A 23737-nucleotide genomic window follows, 5' to 3' on the forward strand; every position below is an offset into this window, starting at 1 on the left:
ATTTTAAAGCCAACAATGATACAAGGAGTGAAAAAAGTTAAACGGACCCATTATCCCAAAAGTGTAAAATGTTGGAGTCCCTTTTTTTCAAAAATTACGTTTAATAAAATCAGCAAAATACATTGACAATAATCCACTAAACCCAAATTTAGTAACCTAAGTGATTTATTTGTTGGGTGTAGTGAGAACCAGCTGGAAATTTATTGAGGGGCTAATTAACACACAATTTTAAATAGTTAAAGATGAACTATTGTAAAATACTAGTAGTATGAAATATAATTAAGAAGTTATACAACGATTTTAATTTTTAACTGCGATCCTCTCACAACAATTTTCGTTTATTTTTTGAGCTGTTAAAAGCTATATTTTGCTCATTTTTTCAACCCATTTTTTATTTATATTTCTTGTCAAAATGCAATATTTAATAGCAGACGGATAAAATATAGTAATAGCCTTGTTAGCTCTTATACATGAATATAAATAACTTGAAAACAAAAATTAACAGTGTATCAAGATATTAAAGAATATAGTACCTTGCAAAAACATTTGTTAATAAATAATTAAATAAATAGTGAATTAAGTAGTACTAATATATCACTAAAATAATTCAAACATAAAAAATTAATTATAAATTTTAATTTAAATAAATAAGAAAGTCATATGATTGTATTATTGTGAACGTTTCAAGACAATTTAAACTCGTATAGATTTTCTTTAGTATTATTTATTGCACCAAAATTTAGTGACGATTTTAGTATTTAAGCATAATTATCCTTGAAAATAATAAATACTGAATTATCTACTCCTGATTGACAGATTTGAATCCACGGGAAAAGACAAATGGTCATACATTAAAGTCATAAATTCCATTACAACTTAGATGTAATCATCATAATTGCCAAAAACAATTTGTGAAGTGGAAATGAATAGAATAAGGCATTAATAGTATTTCGAAAAAATGTCGTTCATATAATAAACTGAGTGATTGAGTCTCAAGAATATTACCAGTTTACCACTACATACCATTTATGCACCAACAAATATTTCAATATTATCAATCTCCTAAATATTATTCTCCCGCATAAGGACACATTGTAGATGTTTGTGAATAATATAAACTTCTCACTTTACAGAAAATATTAGAACAAATTATCAAAGAAATTGCAAAAGATGAAAATTTTGGTCTTTTTCACACATTTCAAAAATTGAATTTTAAACCACGAAAATTATATTTTTCACAATTATTTAAATTTTTTAATTTCCAACAACATACATAATAATGTGATAACCAGTTTTAAATATGTGGATATGCTATGGCTACTATATTAGGAATGTCAATTCACGTCATTATAATGATACATGTTTATGTGGTGAGTGGCGTGTTCAAAATCGATTAACATCATCATCACGTATTTCAATGAAAACAATACAATGAGATGATTGCAAAATTTACCATATTTATATTTCATTATTCAATTTTGGGAAAGTTTGAAGTATATTAGAATTTGACTTTCTTGATTCATCTGATAATTTATTAAATTATTATCCCTTCTTATCCCCATTAACTATTTCATTTTTTTAATACTGTAAATTATTATCCCTTCTTATCCCCATTAATTATTTTTTTTTTTTTAATACTGTAAATTTTACATTCTTATTTTAGTATATGGCTTACAAAATTTTTATAATATCCCTATATTTGGTTTTGTTCGACGTAAAAAAAAATGAGTTTGAATTTGCAATAAGATCGAAAACTCTACACAGAAAATGAAATTTGACAATATAATTGGAGATGTCTTAAAAAACTGGAAGGAAAAAGTAATGAAATGTATATTTCTATTTATCAAATATAGTAAAATAAAATTGGACAATTAATAGAGATAAGATAAGAATAACAAAATGAGACAATTAACGAGGATTTGAAAGAGTATTAATTTAAATAAATCATTCCAACCCCCTCTCTCTAAATAAGGCATCAGATTAGCAAGCTCTGACCAAAAATCGTGTATTGGCTGGCTGGCTTCGTCTTGGCTAGCTCTCTCTCTCTCTACACCTCTCTTCACGGTTTTCTTATATACGTATCTGCGCCTGTGAGTGAAACAGTAGAAAGAGCAAAAAAGCATAGACAGAATCTAATGGAATACGATAGGATACACAAAGTTCAGGTATTCAAGTCTTTAATCTTCTCTCTGCATACATGCATTTCTCCTCCTTTTTCGTGGAATTGTTGTTTCGTCGTCGATATATTTCAAATTAGATGTTTTGTGATCACAGCACGCCAATTGCTTGATTAATGGCCTCAGAGAAAATCACGCTTAAAGAAAATTGAGGTTGAATGAAATGAGATCATTTAAATGGGGTAAAAGTAAAGTTTTGATCTTTTCCAAGTTTTCTAAAGTGGGGTGTGTTAAAGTCTCTCAATTTGGATGGTTTTTCATTTTTTTTGGGTGTTATTGCAGACTGGTATTCTATCTCCGAGTAAATTGAGGATGAAGCTTATGGGGTCACACCATCAAAAGAGATCAAACAGTATTTCCTCAAGAACATCTCCTGCTAGAATGGGAGATTCAGAGTTTGCCAAGGACAGCTTGTTGGCAGCGGAAAATGGGGATTTTGGAGAGGAAGGTTTGATGTTTTTTCCCCCTTACCTTTTTGCCTTCACTTGCTCTGTTTTTTATTGGTAGGTTGCATTTATTAGTTATCTTTAGTCCTTAGATATCATTGAATTAGTGGTAGTGGGCCTAGTAGCTTTTGCCTGCTTAGAGCTGTTTCTATTGGTAGTGAGTGACATATAGTTTCTGCAAAAAATGGTTGAATTAGTTTTAAGTTTTCAATGGGGAAAGACCTTGAGTGAAGTTAATTGTTTCTTTGAGTGAAGCAGCAGTTTTAGTGCTCTAACTGTGAAAAGCCCTTTTGCTGATTTTAGGCCCGCATCCTGTTTTCTTTTTGCAGCATTGAATTTAGAGGTTTCACAAGTTAAGTCTGATGGTGCTAGCCAAGGTGATGGGAATTCATTGCAGCCGAAGGATAATGGCGATGCTAGTCGTTTTAGAATGCAGCTTCTTTCCAAGGGAGATACTGGTAATTCCAGTTCTGTCCACCCCATCAGAATGTCTGAGGATGACAATCTTGATTATGATAGCACCTCGAGCTTTGAGTTCCATAAAGGGGATAGGTCGCTGCACCATTCCATAACAAGATCGTTCTCGAGGCCAATGTCGTCGAAATGGAACGATGCAGAGAAGTGGATTATGAACAAGAAAAATGTGCAATCCAATATCTCAAAGAAGGCCAACATCCAAAATCAGGTGAACAGACAACCAGCTGCGAAAATGGTGAGAGTTGTGCCAGAGCCATCGGTGAAGCGTGTCGATTTTTGCCAACCTGCTTCGCAGACAGGACCGGGGAAATTCGCATTGATGGATGATTCAAATATGCCTTGCACCAAGAGTGTAACAGACGAAACAACAGGTGAATATGGTGCTTCAACTCTATTGTATATTTTGAATGGGTGTTTTTGTTTTCATGCTTTTTTACTTCATCAGCTTGAACCTCCGTTGCTTTTTCATGAAGATAATGATAACTTAGAATGAAAGAAGTGTCGATGTTTCTCTTCCCCTGCAATATTTGTCAGTTATAGAGACAACTTTGCCAAGCTTTTCAAATTTCAAGGTTTGACTAACTATGTAATTTGTTAGATTGAGACATGTACTTAGGAGTAACTATCTCATTAGACTTGAAATTTGGTTGATTTGGTTTGAAATATGTTCTTTATTACTCAAAATGTTACTCCAATGATTCTGCTGCTGCTGCTATCTTGATCTTGTCAGGGAATGAATGAATATAATGTGTAGCTAAGAAAGAAAACAATGGTTTGCAACTTTGTGAAATTGCTTTGCTTATTGGCTTCTTTTGATGCCAGCAGATCCTGCCATACGATCAGTATCGATGAGAGACATGGGAACAGAAATGACTCCTGTTCCGAGCCAAGAGCCGTCAAGGAGTACTACACCGGTAACTCCAACAACCCCAATTCGCAGCCCAATGTCTTCCGTACCTTCTACTCCACGGAGAGGGGAACAAGCACCCACACCAACCGAACATTCCATCAGCAATTCCACTCAGAACTTGGCTGAACATGCTAAGAAGGAATTGTCCGAGCAAGAGCAAAAGCTTAAAACGAGAAGGGAGATTGTGGCCCTGGGCGTTCAACTCGGTAAGATGAACATTGCTGCTTGGGCAAGCAAAGACGAGACTGATAAGAGTGATTCTGGGAATGAAGCTATAGACAATGATGAGCTTACACCGACTGAGTATACAAAGCGCGCAGCTGCCTGGGAAGAAGCTGAGGAAGCTAAGCATGCTGCCAGGTTCATTCTTCAAGCTTTTGTTTTGTAGTTGAAATACCGCTGTTGTTATCAGTTGCAGCTTTCGACTTACTTGAATCTGATTTCAGATATAAACGCGAAGAAATAAGAATTCAGGCATGGGAGAGTCAGCAGAAAGCAAGGCTTGATGCGGAAATGAAGCAGATAGAGGTAAAGGCATCTCATCTCCTTATCAATGAAATGCATAAGAATTCACTGTCAAACATCAAAAGGAAAACTGATAAAAAAAAAATTGATAATCAGGCCCAAATCGAGCAAATGAAAGCGCAGGCTCAAGCAAAGATGGTGAAGAAGGTAGCAATGGCAAGACGAAAATCGGAGGAGAAAAGAGCATTAGCTGAAGCTAGGAAAAACCGACAGGCTGAAAAAACTGCATTGCAGGCAGAATACATACGCGACACGGGCCGTATCCCTTCTTCCACCTTCATCTGCTGTGGTTGGTCATAACCGAGCAGGACGTCCTCTCAGCAAAATACGCAGGAAAACACACTCCTGTGGGAATAAGTTTCTCCATGTGAGAATCACCATTGTGGTTATGCTTTCCACCATATATCTTTTTTCAGTCAAGAATTTGAAGCTTTTGGATTGAACTGCAAGTCTTTGCAGCTATACATGTCCTCATTCACACCATGTATAGTTTTGATGTAATATCTGCCATTTTTGGTTATACTCCATATAAGTTTCCTATCAAGTTTAGTCAAATTAAAAAGACTAAATTGACTTGTCAAAAAAAGTGTACACAAGACATGAGAAGCAAACAAAATAGGGCTAAACTGAGTGTTTTTTTAAATTGATAGACAATCAAAACTAGTGCTATTTCATGATCAACTAATACTAGACCAGAACATGGGAAGAGAACAGAGGAGGATGGACTATGAGATACTTACAGTATTATAGCTTCTATTATAAAATCTTTTCAAGTTAGAAATAGAAAATCTCATGGCTACCAGATTCAGATAAAGCTAATATTACAGACAGATTGCAACTATTAATACAACTGGCTCAGAATTCAGAAATCAAGACTTCCGACAGACGGTATACCGGTGCTCATGTTCCTACCCTCCTGCCGGCTTCCATAACTATCACAGCCGCCGTTTTGGACAGGCAACCTTTGTAGGGGGATTGAGTTTAGAAGCTCCAGTCCTTGTTTCCCCATTTCCTGCACCTCTTGTGGCGACAGGATCTTGATGCACCATACGCTGTTTACGAACTCCCTGAAAATAGTACAGGAATCAGAGAGTGTCTTCGAGGCAACAGAAGATATATACATTTGCATATTCTGTTTAGAATGTGAGTGAGAAATGGAAAGAGAACTTACTGCCAGGGGTCGTCCCCGAGAAGAAGGACATCGTTTTCACGGTCCACAAATACAAGCTGCCAGCCTGATCTCAACGGATCTTCCAATTCGCCTTCAAGGCCAAACATCTGAGCGAGCTCACTGCGCAGCTCCGGATAACTGCTAAATTTGGTGATGTCGAGTGACCTTCCGAACGACCCAGTTTTGTGAACCTGTGGAATATTCACAAACACAAATCAGATGTCTGACTCATAAATGGGTATTTACTTTGGGTGATAGATTAGATTCATAATGCACAGAGCTGAGTTTTTGAAGGATTAGACATATCTATGAAAATTATCCCCAAATATTTTTTGAGCAAATTACCTTAACAAAGGTTCTATCGGACGGATCATTATGCCCACCATTGTCATTAGATATCAGAAAACCCGAGTCATCAATGCAACTGCTTGAAGTCACTGTAGGATTGAGTGAGTAATCAGCACCGGAGCTAGTCATGTAGCTGGAAGAGGCGAAGGTCATGGCAGCGTTATCAGGCTCACTGACTGCTTTCAGGTTTGACAATCCATTCGGCATGAGAAGAGAGGAGGAATCTATGTTCACTCCAAAGAGAAAGTGGTTTTGGGGATCGTTATTCGCTTCTTGCTCCATCAAGCAATCTCTACTGGGAAATGGAGGCAAAGAAACAGGATTGTTGGTTGCATTTGAGTTTAAGAGTCCTAACTGATCAGCCCGCGGTGAGATAGTCTGGGAGGGGATACCACTGGAAAGAGGATCTAGAGCAACCCGTTTTGTCGGCCAACCACTCGAAGATAGCAAGTTGTTCGATCTTGACACGTTGAGGAGGTTGGAGGCCTCCTCCTGGGTGACCGAACTCAACAGGCTGTGCAGAGGAGAGCTCATGTTGCCGACCGGTTTCACATTCGACTCTGGAAAGCACTGCTGCATGGAAGACATCGAGTGCATCGTCTGAGGCTGCACTTGAGAATTTGATGACAACTGTGATAGCTGTGGATCAACAACTTGCTGTGTCTGATTACTGTGCTGCTGCTGCTGCTGCTGCTGCTGCTGGTGGATCTGTGCATCGTTGAACGAGTTTTGTTGGAGCAATTGCTGCTGGAGGAGATTTGCATGCGACTGCGACATTGCCTGAGACTGAATTCCTTGAAGGTTTTGAACAAACGGAGCAGAGGACAGAGGCTGCTGCATATAGCCTGCAGATCTGCTGCCAATGGATTGGGGCTGCTGGAATTGCATAATCGAGGAAAGCATTTGTTTGGAAGGGTCCATAACCCTCATATCCTGCATAGCTGCAGCTGCCATAGCATGATAAATATCGTTTTGCATGCCAAGCATCGATGCATCAAACCTCGGCTGCATCCAAGGTGAGACCCCCATTCCTTGGTTCAGGGCTTGCATTCCTCCGTCTCCACGAAGCCACATGAGGGATGGGTTTAACCCCATGTCATCAATCTTCATCCCTAGGTACAAGGAACAATGTGGATTTTAGAAATTCGATCAGCCCGGAATGTGTGAGAGATGACAATATAGATAGAGCTTGAATAGATCCAATCAAGTATGGCATGAAGGAAGGAAAGTGGGATCCTACCTGCGTAGGAGGGGAGACCTGACGGCCATGGCCGCTTCAGTCTTAGAGGAAACGGCGATGGATACATAGGGAACGTGGTTAGAGGTTCAATTTCCCAAAGTGAAACTCTCGGCTGCCTCTCTCCAGCTGTTGATTCGTCCCAGCCAACCTGTATTGATTAGAAATCATCTAATTAACCAGGCTGTCACATTACAGTTCTTTCAGAGAAGTGGAAGTGGTGAATACCATGTGTATCTATCCATCAAGTCGTACACGAGTTAGTAGGAAGCTGAGAACATGTAGCTTACCTTAACTGATCGCCAGTGTGAATTCGGCCACCTGACAGGATCTGAGTCGCTTATGCCAGTTATCGTGCCCATGTAGCTGGATGCAAAAACATCTCAGAACCAATGCAAAAAACATGTCAAAAAAACATTTCTCGGCGTATAAAGCACCAAAACATACCGACGAACACTAGATTCTTCTGTTTCAAATAGCATCCGGAAGCGCATCCCCACAGACACTCGCGTATGATGCACTGCTTTTATGTATTTAGCCAGAGGTATAACAAATTCGGAGGGACTTGCCCTGAATCAAAATCGGTGTCAGCAGAATGTCGTTAGAGTCCGATATATAGCACATCGTCTACAAATTTATCTAGAGTTAGCAACATACCTGGGATTATAGAATATTGTGAAACGGCTATTTGTTGCGGCTGCATGAGCAGCAGCAGCAAGCAGACCTAGATGCATGCTATCACTAGATAAAACCGACGAAGGCATCACTGTTTGTGGGCGGTTAGCACGTCGAATGCCAAGAAGCAGCTGATTCTTCTCGTTCCTGATCAACGCATAAACAAACCAAGTAAGACCTCGCCGCCCTAGAATTATGTTACCAGATTCTAGAGAAATGAAGTGCATACCATATGAAAAGAACCGAATCACCAGCAACAAGTCTCTTAGCACTCACAAAAACACTCCAACCAGTTGTTAGCAGATGCCTCTTTGGCTGACCTGAGATTGTGATAAAGTAAGATTTTAACATCAAATTGTTGAAAGTTATTGAAAAGAAAAATCCATGGCATAAGCATACATTTTATGACACAAACATCAATTAAAATTCTAATTATGAAACCAGATGTAACGATTATGCTAATAGACCAAAGTGACCAAACCTAAAGGCCATAAATAATTAGGCGTTGATAAAAATATGCAAACTGAAGATATTACAATCTTTCCCATCTACATTTTTGTATAGTCGAGAACTTACCTCGAAATATATGCCTGAATTTCCACTCGTTGTTATGAAGATCCCTGGCAATCAACTCTTGTGCTGGAGGTTGTTGTGAAAAATCCTGTAAACAGATATTGATTGCATAACTATAAATGCCAGACAACAAAAAAGATACTCCCTCCGTCCGCGATTAGGAGTCCCGGTCACTTTTGCGCAACCGTTTTATAAAAATAATAAAAAATAGTTAAAGTGGAAAAATGGTAAAGTTATAGAGAGATTAATGTTGACAAGAGTCTTCTCAACATTATTCTCTTTTTTACTTTACCATTTCTCCACTTTAACTATTTTTTATCATTTTCATAAAATAGGTGTGCATAAGTGACCGGGACTCCTAATCGCGGACGGAGGGAGTAAAAAAGACTTGTTTTTAAATTTCAAAGACATTTTTTTACCAATGGTGGGAACACTTTTTCAGCTGCCCTACGCGGAACTGAGAAGCCACCGTGAGTACTTGTGTCACTAGCTGTCAAAGTTTTGCAGAAGTAATTCGTCGGCTGTTTACTGGCTGCACCCATGTCTGCTGGAAGAAAGGAAACCTCTTTCTGTTCCTGCTGCAAAAGATCACAAAAATCAACAAGGATGAAGCGAAATTTGCAGTTTTATCACAAGGACAAAGACTAAGATTTAAGGAAACCACAATAAGATAAGTGACATACTGCATTTAGTGGCTGCAAGGTCATCTGTGCATACACCTCATCCGTCTCTACGTCGGCCTGGTTAATAACATAAACATGAGCTTCATGAACTAGCTCACATGAGCAACGGAGCCGTGATAAAATTTCCAGACGCGTGATGACTTACATGCATGGTCACGTTATGAAGCTGGCAAACAAGCTGTGCAGGTAAACTTTGGTAATTGGGCATCTGAGCATCGACTTCCTTGTTCGTGGACACAGCAACCTATGCAGCATGCGTTAAGAACTATGAGCTTTTGATTCACAAACTATGTTCATGGATAAATAAATGTAGTGTGAGACGAATACCTGCTCGCTGTGGCCCTGAGGAAAATACACCACATGACTTCCAAGGGACGGGAGAGAAACGAGAGGGCCAGCACAGGCATGCCATAGTTCAGAATTTAGGCAGCTCTTCTCTCCTGATCGAATTAGAGAAAAATCATCAGTAATCAAGAACAGTCAGAATCAACACAAATCTAAGAAAAATCATCAATACCAAAAAATCAGATGAGGAATCAACAACAGTACTATAAAATAAGATCAATCAACAATTCATACTTAGAACACAAAACAAAAGGAAAATGTTAAAAAAGGGCCATGAAAAATATTCATGAAATAGGGAAAGGCAAAATATTCAAACTCCCAGAAAAACAAGGAAAGAAGAGAAAATTCAAGAAAGAGAATCAAGTTCTTCTTTTGCAGATTTTGCAGACTTGAATTATTATTATTATTATTACTATTATTCAATTTTAAACTTAGAAAAGCATAAAACAAATCAAGATTCCACATCAACTTTCTCCAATAAGTACATGTCAAAATCTCACAGTTGAGCAGCCTCAAACCATCAATGCATAGAAACAAAAGGGAAGAAAGGGAACACACCAAAAAAAAAAAAAAGGGAAGAAAGGGAAATCTCACCTTCAGGAGACTGCTGATTCAAGCAAGCAGAGAGTTTCATGATGAAGATTCAAACAATACAGTTGAAGAAGCACAACAAACAGCAGTAACTGCAAACAGCAAAATCCAAACAAATCATAAATCATAAATAAACTAAATCCCAAATATTCCCCAAACTCAAAAATAATTCAGCTTCCACTTACCTCCTCTCCACCCCCAAATAGCATAACACCTGCACTTTTATCCTCCAAATTTCACCCTCCAAAAATTCAAAACTCAAAAGTAAGGCCAAATTTCAAAACTTTCCCCCAAAACTCAGCGCAATCACTTCCTGAATTTTTCCCCCTCCTCAATCAGAGAAAATGCAACTGAAAAAACACCATCTCTAGCTCAAAAAAACAAACTTTCCAACCCTCCTCAGATCTCAACACTCCTCAGAAAGCAGCACACCAAAGCTCCCAAAACCCTCAGCAAAATCCAACCTTTTCCCCCTCAACCAACGCAAACAAACAAAAAAATAGAGTCTTGTGCTGTATTCGAAGGCGCAGATTCCCAAACAAGGACTAAATCAACTCCACCGTTGCATGCGCGTAACAATGCTTCGATAACTGTAAAAAATGGCGAAAACTGAGATACTCCTCTCTGCAAAATTAAGCAGAGCCACTGAGTTGGAGAGGAAAAGGAGTAGAATAATGCGATTTTCTGTGTGTGTATATATGGGTTTCTCACTCCTTCCCCTCTGCTCCAATCAGTCAATATTCAATATCACCTTTTCCAATTTTTCAGATGTCATTTTTAATTTAGGCGAAGAGAGAGAGAGAGAGAGAGAGAGAGAGAATGTGGTGGGAAGAGAAGAGTGGACCATGCAATAATTAGATCTTTTGAAGGAATTACTTTTTTAACCTTTTTGCGCTTTTTCCCATCTTCGAATTTTTTGTATTAAATTAATTCGTAAATTTCCAATTCCAAGTGGGCCTTCTCGGATTAAGACTGAGATCTGCTGAAATTGCTGTCAGTAAAGGCCCACTGCCAGCCCACCCTTCATTTTTTTTAATATTTTCTTTTTCTTTTGTCAATTTTAATTATTATATATATAGTCATTTAAATCGCAGTTATGTGAGAGAATTGAGTCATTATCAGTTCTATGCGACTTTCATTTCTAGGATATTTTGTAACACTGCATGGATGGATGATCATGCAAGGGTGTGGTCGGTTCAGGAATCGTTTGTTTCGAATGGTGAGAAAATGAATCCGAACAAGCCCGGATAAACATTTGATTGTTTCAGCTTCAAATCGTTTTTTTTTTTTTTAAATTTTTTTATCCTTTTAACTTATTTTTATTGATTTTTTCACTATTTTGTCCATTTTCATGGTTAGTTTTGGTTTTGTGCCAAAATCGAGAATTAACCGTCAATTCTCGTTTTGAAAATATTTGAACTGAAACTATACATGTAGAATAAGGGATGTGATCATATCATAACCCATATTTATGGTGATAACCTAATAACCCTCATTTTATGGACGAAAAATATCATTTTATGGAATAGAATATCATTTTATGGAATAAAAGTATCATTTTATGCATGCTGAAAAAATATCATTTTATCGTGTACAAATATCATTTTTAGTAAAAATGATACTTTTGACCCATAAAATGATAGGGTTATTAGGTTATCACATAAATATGAGTTATGATATGAATGCACCCCTGTAGAATAATAAGTCAATCCCAATTAGAACTTTCGTAGTCATAGCTGATTAAGATTCAAACACTCGAATGGTCGATATGGTTTCCGATGCATTGAAGTGAATAAAGCTTGTAATGTTGCAAACTACGTGCATCTTGATCGAATCATTTACGAACTTGATTGAATCTCTTTTAATTGAGTTAATCTTAGTATTAGTATTAAATTAAGAATGAAGTTTACATAAGTGCAGCAGGGCACTATAGTATATAGCATTAATTAACTTGGATATAAATCCTCGTGCACTGTAAACTTTTTAAAATAGAGAAATATTCGTTGTCAGATTATAAATTCACTGATGTAAATTTTCCCACTGTTTTAATTTTGTCGATATACGAGGAGAGGTCGTGTTTGAATTGCGTTTGGCAGATTAAATTATTTCCACTACCAGCAATTTCTAGCAAACAATATGCATTCACTTGAAGATCAATGTCACTACTACTACTACTACTAATAATAATGTATATACATATTGGGAAAATATTAGGAGTTTATCAATTACTCTTCTATTCGCTATTAGGAGTTCCGGTTTTCCATTTTAGTACTATATCCGTCATTAGGAGTTCGATTCACTTTTACTTTAAATGGTGTACACCTCACTTTCCACTGACTCATTCCACTCATATTTTACTATCTTTTTTCACCTACTTTCCTTTATATTTCTTAAAACTCATGTCGAACTAAAATGAGACTCCAAATAAGAAAAGTTATTTGTTAATTTATTTTCTTTCCACTTTAATTATTTATTAGTATCATTTTCCAAACCACGTGTTAAAATTAAACGTCTAGTTCAGTATGGGACGGAGGGAGTATAATTATAAGTATAAATGCTTCAAATTATAAGTTATACATAATGACTTACTCTATATAAATCATCAATAACGGATAAAATGGATGCTCTAGCTTACACAAGGAATGCATTGTATGTATATTAATATAAATTAAAGAGGAAAACCCGCGAATAGTAGCAAGTGAAGGGATAATGATTTGTGAGGGTTGTTTATTAAATAAGAAATGAGATAAAAGACACTTTGTGGATACTCTAAAACATATTCCATGAAAATTGACAAATTAAAGTGAAGGGACTATTACATCCTCAGAAGTTGATAGTTACATCGTAATTTGATAATAGTTACTCCCTCCGTCCTAGATAATTTGGGACACTTTGACCTGGCACGGGTTTTAAGAATTCTAATGGAAAGTGAGTTGAAAAAGTTGGTGGAATGTGAATCCTACTTTTAAAGTATTAGTTTTATAATAAAATGTGAGTAGGAATGAGTTAGTGGAATATGAGGTCCACTACTAAAAATGGTAAAAGTGAAGTAGGATAAATTATGTGGGACGGATCGAAATGGAATACTGGGACGAATTATCTGGGACGGAGGGAGTACTAGCTAGTCATGCTAACTACTATTGCATGAAATTTATTACTCGTGAGAGTTCATGCAGGAGCATATGAGAGTACGTGTGGGAGTAACTCAATCCCCCCATAAAATGAAAATGTAACGTCTCGGAATTTAGAACCCTAATTTTAGAGCCCTAGAATTTATTAGTGATGACGTGGAGTCGTGAATGCATTTATTGCATGTGAGGCTATGGCCGAGTTGAGTCTAGGGTTTGCATTGAAAGTTTGAAAAGTCAAACTTATTGATTTTATGACGTGGCATGTGATTTATTAAATTATGAGATTTATGTGGTAAATTAATTGTTTAAGGGTGAGTGAGAATATTAGAGAAAATTTCCATAAATACTTGTCACCCTAATTCTTGAGATTTTCGACCCCTTGAATTTTTGAAGAAGAAATTCTATTTTTCCGGATTTAATTTAATTCTTGGGATATTTATCCAAATTAAATCCAAGACCCAATTATTTCTTATCTTTAGAGAAAATCGAAAACCCCATTTTATTTATTAGTGATTTTCGAAAATCACTATATTTGGGAAGGAAATAATTATTTTATTTTATTTGACTCCTTACTTGATTTCTTCCATACCTAGAATTTAATTATTCTACCAAATCTTTCCATACTTCAAGAGATCTTGCCTTACCTTATTCTAGGCAATATTAAAAATCCATGCCTTATTTAAATAGACATGGGGACGCCTATTTTCATCCCAAGTTGGGAGAATCCTTATTTTTATTTTGCTCCGTGATATTTTATTCTACTCCGTAAAATATACCAAAACAAAGCCTTGGCTATTTTGGGAGCCTAATTTTTGAAAATCATGAGATTTTGCCCTAGGATCTTTTTTTGTTAATTCGTCTTCCCTACTTCACAATATTATTTTATTTATTGTGTAGAATAAAATCTTACCAAATATTCTATTCTAATTACCTAAAGATCTTGTTGAGCACTATAAATAAGAGAAGACCCCAACCCTAGACCCCAAATTTTCGTCCCCCACCATTCCTCACTCTCTCAAATTTTCTTCTTCCACACACCAATATTTTGTCATCCTTTGAGAAGAATTTAGAGTTTGAACGCCAAGATTCTTGAAGAACCAAGTCTCTACTTTGTTTCTACCGATTGTTTTTCTCTAAAAAGGTATTTTGTTTATGAATTCTTCTTATTCTTCTTCTACTTCTTCTTTTCTTCTTTCTAACCGATTAATCGGTTTTCTTGAACCCTCATGTATCTTGGTTGAGTGAAAGTGGGATAAAAGGGATGTGGGAATATGTTCATGTGTGTGTGTGTGTGGCGTGAGTGTGTGTGTGGCGTGCGTGTGTGTGTGTGTCGTGTATGTGTGTGATGAGTAGTGTGTAGTTGATGGCTAAATAATCTTGTGAAATAAACATGATCTTGATTAATTAGTAATGATAAGATAAATCAATGGAAACGGGAAAAGAGGTGTTGAGACATGCATGAGTAAGAGTAGTATTGAACCTAATTTGTGATATGTGCCTATGTGATTAAAAGGTGAAACTTTGGTAGCGAAGCCGGATAACGGAAAAGCGAAACTACTTGAAAACTAAGCAGTCGAGGTGGGCTTTACTCTAAAAACTCTCTTTTATTTTATCAAAATGTTGTTTGGTGTTATAAGGGTTGTTTAACTGTTATGCCATGCCTATGTTTGTTTTAATGTGATATTGGATATGCTTATAAGAATTCGGGTCTGAGTATGGGCCGCAAGCCCTACCAGGCTGTGTACACGATGGGATCGGGAGCCGTCCTTGATAGTCGGCCGGTCTCGTGGGCGAAAAGTGTGGCCACACTTTCGTCGCACCATGAAATGTTTGTGATTGTTATTTTGATGAGAAAATGGGGGATTATTTTGACTGGCCAGTCTATGAAAATATATTTTGTGATACTCGTGATATTTCTCTTAACTGCTTAAAACTCGAGTTCACTTGGTGAGGGTGGCATAACTTATAAAACGTTTTGGCAATGAGCTCACTGAGTATTTCAAAATACTCAGCCCTGCATGTGTTTTCCTTATGTGCAGGTTGAACGATGGCGAGTGGTGGCGGGTGTTGAGCTTGTTAATTAATTAAGATGGTGGTTATGAACTTCAAACATAGTTGTGTCTTCATACATAACTATTCTTTCTCTTGGTCGTCTTCCGCTGAATTTTGATACACTCTAGAATTTGTTTTTGGAATATTGGCATCTTGCCTTCAGTTTGAGAGCTTAGCCTTTTCTTGTGATTTCGTCCGGGATATTACGTCGTACTCTTCAAATGTTTTGATCGTTATTTATGATACCTTCCTTCTTCTTTTAAACTTGTAGGTTAAGTTATTGTTTTAAATACTCTGATAGTTCTTTCGAATCTTTTGGTCAATACTCTTTAAATGAAACCCTAGCCTATGTTTACTTCTTTGGAGTCTGTTTGGGTAGCAGCCGCCGCATTTATTGTACCCTAGGAGGGCGGGCTGTTACAGAAAAAGTACAAAACTTGTGAGAGTTGTGTAAAATTTGATTTTATTCAATAATTGTGTAAGTTGACTCGGCTCGGATTTTAATAAATATAGTAGAAATTGTGAAAAAAAAAGTTTGTGAAATATTACGTATGTGTCCTATTTTTGTAAATTAGTTTTATAATAAAATATGAACAAAATGAGTTATTATAATTAAATGTGTGATCTATGACCATATATGAGTAATGATATGCTGCGCGATTGAATTTGCGCGACGGATGAGCGCTTCCAATCCACGTCTGAATATTCCTTTTTAATCTATGAATTTCTCTCTCATCAACCTCTCTCCCTCCGTGAACACGTGAACACCGCTCATAATCTCTCTCCCTCATTTATTTTTACAAAATGAAGCTCCAGATCTCGTTCTTTTCTTCATCCTTTTTCTCTACATCATTTTCACATATATATATTGCAACTTCGTTTTTTTCACTATGAAATATGAACTCCGTATTCCTTCCCTTCAATAATATATGTATTCCTTCCCCAGCTTCTCGATATTTGCTACCCCAATTTAATAATTTCATTGAAAATGTTAATCATTTCAATTAATTTCACTCTTCAAAAATGTTTTAATTTTCTTCATCGTTCTGGATGCTCTCAAATTTTAAGCTTTTCTTCCATCTCCCCATATTCTGACCCTTTTGTGTTTTCGAAATTTGAAGATTTTGATATTTGGGGATAAGTCTAGTGGTCGACGGTAGAATTCTAAATTTGAGAGAGTTGGAATTGTGGAAGCATCGTTGACTCTTGTGAAGAAATAAGAGTGGTGGTTGGTGATGATTAAGGAAGGAAAATTTCCAAGTATTTGTGACCTTTTAGAAAGAACGATGAATTGTGGTTTAAGAATTGATAAGAAAGGTTGGAATTCCGCAAGAATGAAGAGTGATTTTTACAGCTCATTTAGGGGAAGTTAAATTCAACGAAAGTTTGTCTATTTGCTATTTTTTCACCTTTTGAGATAAAATTTCAATTGAAATTGTGCCTGAACTTCGAAAATTGGTAAGCTTTCTTAGATACCTATCTCTGACTTTTATGCAAAAATTCTTGAAAACGCAGTCAAATCAATGGAAGGATAAAATTACGTATAGAGTTCAATTTTGTAAAAGAATGGTGGAGAGAGATTCTGAAGATGAGTTTCTTTCACAATTAAAAAAATAAAAAGGAGTGGAGCGGTGTTGACGAAGCTAAGAGGTGAGATAATTTAATATTGATAATATATGCAAAAGAAGTAAACAGTTGTCTGACGTGGAATGACACTCATCAATCGCCCAAATCAGTCGGATAGCATAACATTTCTAGACTATATATAGTAAAAAGTAAATTAAACAATTATTTACTGACATACTTAAAACAATTAATCATGAACGTAGGAAGTGAATATGTTATTACTAAATTCAGGCAACTAGTGGAAATGAAATATTTTTCTCATCCCACCATAAATGAAACACATGCTCTGTTTTAATGGGTAGAGTTTTTATGGGATTAAACCTCTTTAGATTTAGGGGCCTATCAGTCAGTTAATGTAGCCAGATCCATCCATGAACTACCTAACGAGTAACGACTAATGATGCCAATTAAATTATCCAACCCCACAATTTTATTTTATCTTTATGTAGTGCTTAATTAAGTCTAGTTTCGATCGTATTTATTCCAGCATGCCACACTTAACAAAAGTGGATATTCGTCGTTGTTGATTAGATTATACATTTGGTTTTTCTTAAAAAAAATACCCATCGAAAATGGTCCATTTTTCTTTATCCTTCCCAATAAAGATGACTGCTAATTTATTTAGAAAATAGGAGTAACTAAAATATATAACTATATTTTCTCTATTAACTAAAATATATAACTATATTTTCTCTATTTTACTTTATGTTGTTCTCTATCTATATTCATTTCTAGAATTTTAAAACTTCTAACAATCTTTTCTCTTTCTTACTTTATTCATATTAACTACTTTAAAATATCAAATAACCTTCTCTTTATTTAAACTTTTTATAAATATGAATGAATAGAATATGTGCAGTCCAAAAATGGTCATCATTCCCGAAAATAGGAATGCATAAACTATTTTAGGGCAAAATATTGAGATACTTTTATGTAAGTCGTCTCGCTTTAAAAATATAAAAATATAGAATAACCTGATATCAAAATACTTAATATTTAGCGAGTCACTCTTCAAATCACCAATTAATTTTGAGGTGAGATCTTACTAGGATTTGCATTCTTTCCCTTTTACGTATCAACACACTAATGAATAAAATTGTACAATTAAATTCTTTGTATTTAGTGTAAATTGTCTAAAAAAGTCTTTATCAACGCAATAAAACATAAAAAATAAAAAAAATACCATCTCAATTTTTAGATTCAAAATTTTAGCTTTAGTAGTAAAAATTTATACTCTACTTTCTTCCCAATATGCAAGTTGAATTAGGGAGGAAATGAACTAAAAAACACAAAGCAAAAAGGCTTCTCCATTGCCACTTTTTCTGATCGAACTTGACAACACACGTGCAAGTTGTCATGAAATGGTCTTTGAATAAGTAGATACATCTAATCTCCATCAAATAGTACTTGCCCTTAGACTTAGATCCCAATGCAAAATTTGCTTTTTATTCCCAGTTTGCCAGCAAGATTCATAAAATTAATTTTCTCGTACTATTTGGTCAGTATTATAGATAAATGCAATAATTGAGTGGGGGTGATTTAATTAAATGGGATGGGCAGGGAGTGAAAGATTACCAGTCACCAAACAATACAAGCCAAATTCAATAAAAAGAATCACATGTGTAGGTTGGTCCAAGCAATTATAGTTAGAGAGAGAGAGATGGTTAGCCTAACATGGTGGGTTAGGGGGTGGGCTCTTTGGGTAGAGAATTAATTCTTAAAAATTCTACTTATAATTATTTGTGGATAAGCAAAAACAAAAATAAACGGGATACAGACATCTAGTACGGTTTCCGTACTTTTTGGGGAATTTGGACCACTCCTTGCCTTTGATATCTATGTCGTTGTCTTTCTACGCCGTTACGCCGTTTTTTTGTTTGGATGAATTTTGGATATAGATTGGCAACTTGTCTCCACTGATGATGTCGTTTTAATTAGTACTCCTACAAATAATTATACATATAGGAATAGATGGCAGGTCCATGAAATGGAACGAACTTGTGGGGCGGACGGAGCCGATATAAATTGTAGCCGGCATGTGGGAAGATAAATATGGACAGCTAGGCACGAAGGGCGCTCCTGACGTATTAACAAAAGGAACGGGAGATAAATAAGGTTACAACAAGACAACAACGACTTAGACTAGAGTTGGTTAGATAGTGTTGGGATCATCGACTGCACATTAGTTTGATATTGTCAGCTTTGGGTGAGCCAAGCCCGCACGGATTTGTTTTTGGGTCACCCCCAAAAGGCCTCAAACTAATTAGGGATGGATAGCACTTCCCTCACTCATCCAATGTGGGATAAGTTTGCATCCAACAGATAGTAACGATAGACAAGACGTAGAAAGCAAAGCACATGCGATGAGACGAAACGAAATATCTGACTAGCCAAATCACCATTTCCCAAAAAATAGATAGACATGAACAAAGAACATAGTAACAACTCTGTGAGAGTCAACTCTCTTTTTCTTTTTTTTATTCTCTCACTCACAATCGAATAAGTATCAATTGTAGTACTTTTGAATGAGATGTGAAAATGTGGATAAATTACATTATGAAATATGGTGGTGTTGATAAATGAGTTGTAGATAATTGCCTTTTGAATTAAACTTGAAGTGTGCAATTTAATTTATGATAAATATTTCATAATTGTATAATAGTACTAGTAAAAAGATTAAAGGTTCATAGGGTAAATTTGAAAAGAAGAATAATAGTAATATGCGATGTAATTTTCGATAGCTTCTAATATATTTGTGGAAAAAAGGTATTAACATTAATTGATGCATGAAATGATATTTTTGTCATGTGTCTTAATGTGACCTAAACACAAAGTGCGATGAAATTGATATTATTAACATACTGAAATTTCCTCACATGGTAAAAGGCCAAAAACAACATATATTCTGCATACAAAATTTGGTATCAAAAGTTTCTTCACACGAAATATTCGATCGGTTTAAACCTACAATGAGTTTTCAATATGTTTGATTTTTGCTATTCAGACGTTATTTTTCCATGTGATTGTGTCAGCTGTCAAAGGTACAATTTAAAATATATACGCATTAATAAGTAAACCATAGTATACTGTACATCCCCCATTCCTAATCCAATCTATAATATTTTCATATATAGTGAAAATTTATTATATTTATATTTTTCGAAAAATATAAAAGGGTGTTTGGGTCCATCCAAGTGTTATGTGATGTAGCTGTCGTGAGTGGGCATAGAAAAGTGATGGGCCTAAATTAAAAAGTAGTAGTACAATCACATTTAGCTCTTAAAAATTCTTGTCATTATATAATAAGGTAGTACTGTAAAAAATATACGTTAAATTATAGTATTGAGTAGTAATATATCTCGCAATGAATACTTGCTGCAACATAAGTATTTTAAAAGACCTAACAATTTAATTTTTATTCATTTTAAAATACATGCATTTCACAGTAATAAAATAGTGCTCTGTCTCTATATGACTGATACTTAGCAGTATTTCTTAGGGGTAACTGCTTTTAAAGTCATCAATTTTTCATGAATTCCGTTTTTTCCCATGTACTTTAAAAAGTTCGTGTAATGTCACGAACTTTATTGTCGGTTGCCATTTTCCCATGTCAGGTTTTCCGATCTGATTCAAAGAGTTCGTTTCCTATTAAGACAATGTCCAAATTCTTTTATCTTACTATCTTTGAAATAGTTTCGCGTGGGTACCTTGTGCGCCTCAATCGGAACTCGGATGAAGAAGTTATGGTCATTATGATAGTACAAGGTCGCACAAAGGTCGCAGCCTTCATCAAATGGCCATAACTCCGAGTTCCGATTGAGGCGTACAAGGTACCCACGCGAAGCTATTTCAAATGCGAAGATAACGATAGTAAGATAAAAGAATTTGTACATTGTCTTGATAGAAAACGAACAGTTTGAATCAGACTGGAAAACCTGACATGGGAAAATGACAACCGACAATAAAGTTCGTGACATTACACGAACTTTTTAAAGTTCGTGGGAAAAACCGGAATTCATGGAAAGTTGGTGACTTTAAAAGCAGTTACCCCTATTTCTTAATAAGTGATCTCAATATAATATTTGTACTCTCTTGTTCTCATGCGGATACGCCACTGCATATAGCTTTCGGTAACCCCCACCCCATTCCAACCCCACCTTCTAATTTGAGTCCATGGACAAAGGCGTACCTTTTTTGTTTGTTTGTTTGTTTGAATTGATTTGTACAGAGAGAGTGCAAGCTCATACGCAACCATAACATATAGGGTATGTGTCCATTCACAATTTAGGATGGTCGAATGTCACATTTCATCTCTCAATAATGCAACATTGTTCACATCATATAATTATATAGTAGTATATGTAATATTCTATGGATATTTAACTTGGATGAATGTGTAACACTCAAAAATAATAAACATAGCAAATACAGTACTTGCTGTATACACAATAAACGTGCATGCATTCTATGCCAAAGAATGTGTTAGAGTTGTCATCCACTTATTGTTCTTTTTGATAGAATTTCCCTTTATATTTACTCTATTGAAGCAAAATGATATGCGATGTATAATGTACATGTGTAATAGTATATGTAAGTGGTAGCCAAAAAAAATGAGAATATTACACCCTTCGTTTTATAGTAATAGAGTCATTTTGTCATTTCAGTATGTTACATAATATTAGAGTCATTTTTCATTTTAGTACTAAAAGTTAACACATTTTTCCACACCTACTTTACCCTCTTTTACTTTTTTTTCTCTTCATCTCTTTACCTTTTTTATTTTCAACTTTATTCTCCCTTTACTTAACTCACCTAACACAATTTTTCTTAATATTCGTGTCGAAAAAAAATGTCCTTATTACTATGGAACGGAGGGAGTACTAGTTTACAAGAAAATTGTTACAAATAAGCTATAGTATATTGTCATATAAATTGACTATATTATTTGAAATTCTTTATATACTTGGAAATTGGAATTCACACTATGCATTTCAAGAAAAAGTGGAGGAATAAAAAGTGAATACCCTTTACGAATAACGAGACAGTGGCGCAATTTTTACTTTTTATCTCTTGACCACTTTTCCATGTTCAAAAATCGCCTTTTCTTTTGCTTATTATGGGAAAAAATTTGAACAATATCTCGAATTATTAATTTATCACACAGTAATAATTTTCTAGTTATTTATGAAACAACGTTGGCCGCGTTAAGACCACTAATTATAAGCATTACTACTATTCATAAAATATCTCATGTTACATTGCATATTAATTAGTGCTATATTATTGTGAATCTGCGATTGACTGTTAATTCCCTATTTCCCATTGAAATTTATAGTTTTTTATTTTAGGTTTATGTTACGTGTACAATTATTTAGTAGAGATATAAACAGTGGATCACGTTTATATTTCAGTTGAGAGTATACTGATTTTATACAAAAGCATGTTTAATTAATTAGTTATGCTGCAACCTTCTTTTGTTCGTGCATGTTCTAACAATTATTCGATTTGGATTCCTTAATACTCCTACAAGTATTAATTATTTATGGAATCTCACAGGGTCTTGTCGGGATTTCAATGATTGATTATCTAATTAAGGTGTTTAAGGACATAAAACAACTAACACATTAAACTAATCATTTGGATACTGATATTGGACACTATCATATCACAAAATCAAATTTTAAAATCTTGTTTACTACAGATTGTAGTTAGTTGTGTCTTGTTATGGAGGTATAGATGTTATAGTAGGTCAATATATATAAGTCTCGAAAAACACTACTATTAACTTCACTGTTTAGAATTGTCAATTTCAACTCCATTCTAATCCTTTGAGATTTGTGATTCACTTCCGTTGTTGGTCTATCATTTATTGCTATAGATATATGAGTATATCAAAGTATTGTTTTTATCCAAGTTAATTAATCTATTTGATTGGAGCTCAATTAAATTTTTAAAAATATTTGCATCTAAATAATACTTCGGAAATGAAATACTACCAAATATGTAAAAAAATAATACTGAGTAACATTTTATTTCATACAGATAGGAAATATTTACTTTTTGTTTTTTTAAAAAAAATTTCCGTACAAAATATAGCTAGTGAATAAATATAAGCAGTTAATTTTACATTTTTCAATAAATTATTCTGAATATGTCCACATGTCAATATCATATCAATATATTTTAAATACAAGCTGTCTCCATTTAATCAAACATACTATCTGTGAAATCATATTCTCTCCGTCTTTCAAAAGTATAAACTTATTTTCATTTTAGTTTATATTTATAAAAAGTATCGATTTTCTAATTTTAGAAATCTAACTACACTATTATTAATGTAAACTTTCTCTTCACTAACACTATATATTTGTATCTTTTTTCTATATATCTCTTATTTTAAAACATGTAATACTACTCGATCAATTAAATAGTCATATTTTTCAAATACAGGTGGAGTATAAAGTTTTAAGCTCTCAACCAACCGATATCTGTAGACTGTAATAAGTAGGTCAACGACGACTTCTATTGTGCTAACATCAAATTCGCTGAAAATTTAAAATGAAAAGTTATCCCTTTTTATAAACACGGGAGTGTTATATTGCTAACTCAATACTTAATTGTTGAATACAACTATTTAGAGAGAAAAGACTTTCTAAAATTGAAAGTTCATACTCTTGGGGGACGGACGAAAAAAGAAACAGTGCATACTCTTTAGAAATGAAGAAAGTATTTTTTAACGTTTAAACTACGGGCTGTTTCTATAGATTCTA

At 34.9% G+C, this 23737-nt stretch overlaps 2 protein-coding genes across 7 annotated transcripts; one reads left to right on the forward strand and one right to left on the reverse strand.

Annotated features, from left to right (window-relative positions):
* Positions 1-1967: 1967 nt before the first annotated feature.
* On the forward strand, positions 1968-5121 carry LOC125191068 (Remorin family protein). 5 transcript variants are annotated; one of them, XM_089059596.1, is made up of 7 exons: positions 1968-2165; positions 2275-2365; positions 2460-2625; positions 2953-3471; positions 3923-4370; positions 4457-4538; positions 4632-5121. In XM_089059596.1, exons 3-7 carry the CDS (start codon positions 2490-2492, stop codon positions 4833-4835), a joined length of 1389 nt encoding a protein of 462 aa, XP_088915722.1. In that variant the 5' UTR covers positions 1968-2165; positions 2275-2365; positions 2460-2489; the 3' UTR covers positions 4836-5121. The 5 variants fall into 5 exon arrangements, with proteins under 5 accessions (XP_088915722.1, XP_047944487.1, XP_047944485.1 ...); XM_048088530.2 differs by having other exon boundaries at positions 2275-2359; XM_048088528.2 differs by lacking the exon at positions 2275-2365.
* A 135-nt stretch (positions 5122-5256) lies between these two features.
* ARF6 (auxin response factor 6) lies at positions 5257-10931 on the reverse strand. 2 transcript variants are annotated; one of them, XM_089059594.1, is made up of 15 exons: positions 10344-10931; positions 10162-10250; positions 9550-9662; positions 9368-9466; positions 9223-9279; positions 8959-9114; positions 8543-8627; positions 8196-8286; positions 7949-8113; positions 7739-7861; positions 7582-7657; positions 7295-7442; positions 6052-7166; positions 5707-5897; positions 5257-5602 (listed from the first exon to the last, which is right to left on the reverse strand). In XM_089059594.1, exons 2-15 carry the CDS (start codon positions 10199-10201, stop codon positions 5398-5400), a joined length of 2664 nt encoding a protein of 887 aa, XP_088915720.1. In that variant the 5' UTR covers positions 10202-10250; positions 10344-10931; the 3' UTR covers positions 5257-5397. The 2 variants fall into 2 exon arrangements, with proteins under 2 accessions (XP_088915720.1, XP_088915719.1); XM_089059593.1 differs by having other exon boundaries at positions 8959-9117; positions 10344-10930.
* Between the last annotated feature and the right edge of the window lie 12806 nt (positions 10932-23737).

This window comes from Salvia hispanica, chromosome 5, assembly GCF_029641045.1.
Source record: "Salvia hispanica isolate PSC_SH4W2 chromosome 5, Shi_PSC_v1, whole genome shotgun sequence".
In the NCBI taxonomy this organism is placed as follows: domain Eukaryota; kingdom Viridiplantae; phylum Streptophyta; class Magnoliopsida; order Lamiales; family Lamiaceae; genus Salvia; species Salvia hispanica.

Bases quoted from the DNA above. Each gene is read 5' to 3' on its own strand.
- LOC125191068 (XM_089059595.1), top strand. From the start codon at position 2,136: ATGGAATACGATAGGATACACAAAGTTCAG. The intron at 2,166-2,459 runs GTATTCAAGTCT...GTGTTATTGCAG, and splicing joins ATAGGATACACAAAGTTCAG to ACTGGTATTCTATCTCCGAG. The intron at 2,626-2,952 runs GTTTGATGTTTT...TTCTTTTTGCAG, and splicing joins TGGGGATTTTGGAGAGGAAG to CATTGAATTTAGAGGTTTCA.
- ARF6 (XM_089059593.1), bottom strand. From the start codon at position 10,201: ATGAAACTCTCTGCTTGCTTGAATCAGCAGTCTCCTGAAG. The intron at 9,467-9,549 runs GTATTCGTCTCA...CATGCTGCATAG, and splicing joins CTCAGGGCCACAGCGAGCAG to GTTGCTGTGTCCACGAACAA. The intron at 8,114-8,195 runs GTATGCACTTCA...TGCGTTGATCAG, and splicing joins GATTCGGTTCTTTTCATATG to GAACGAGAAGAATCAGCTGC.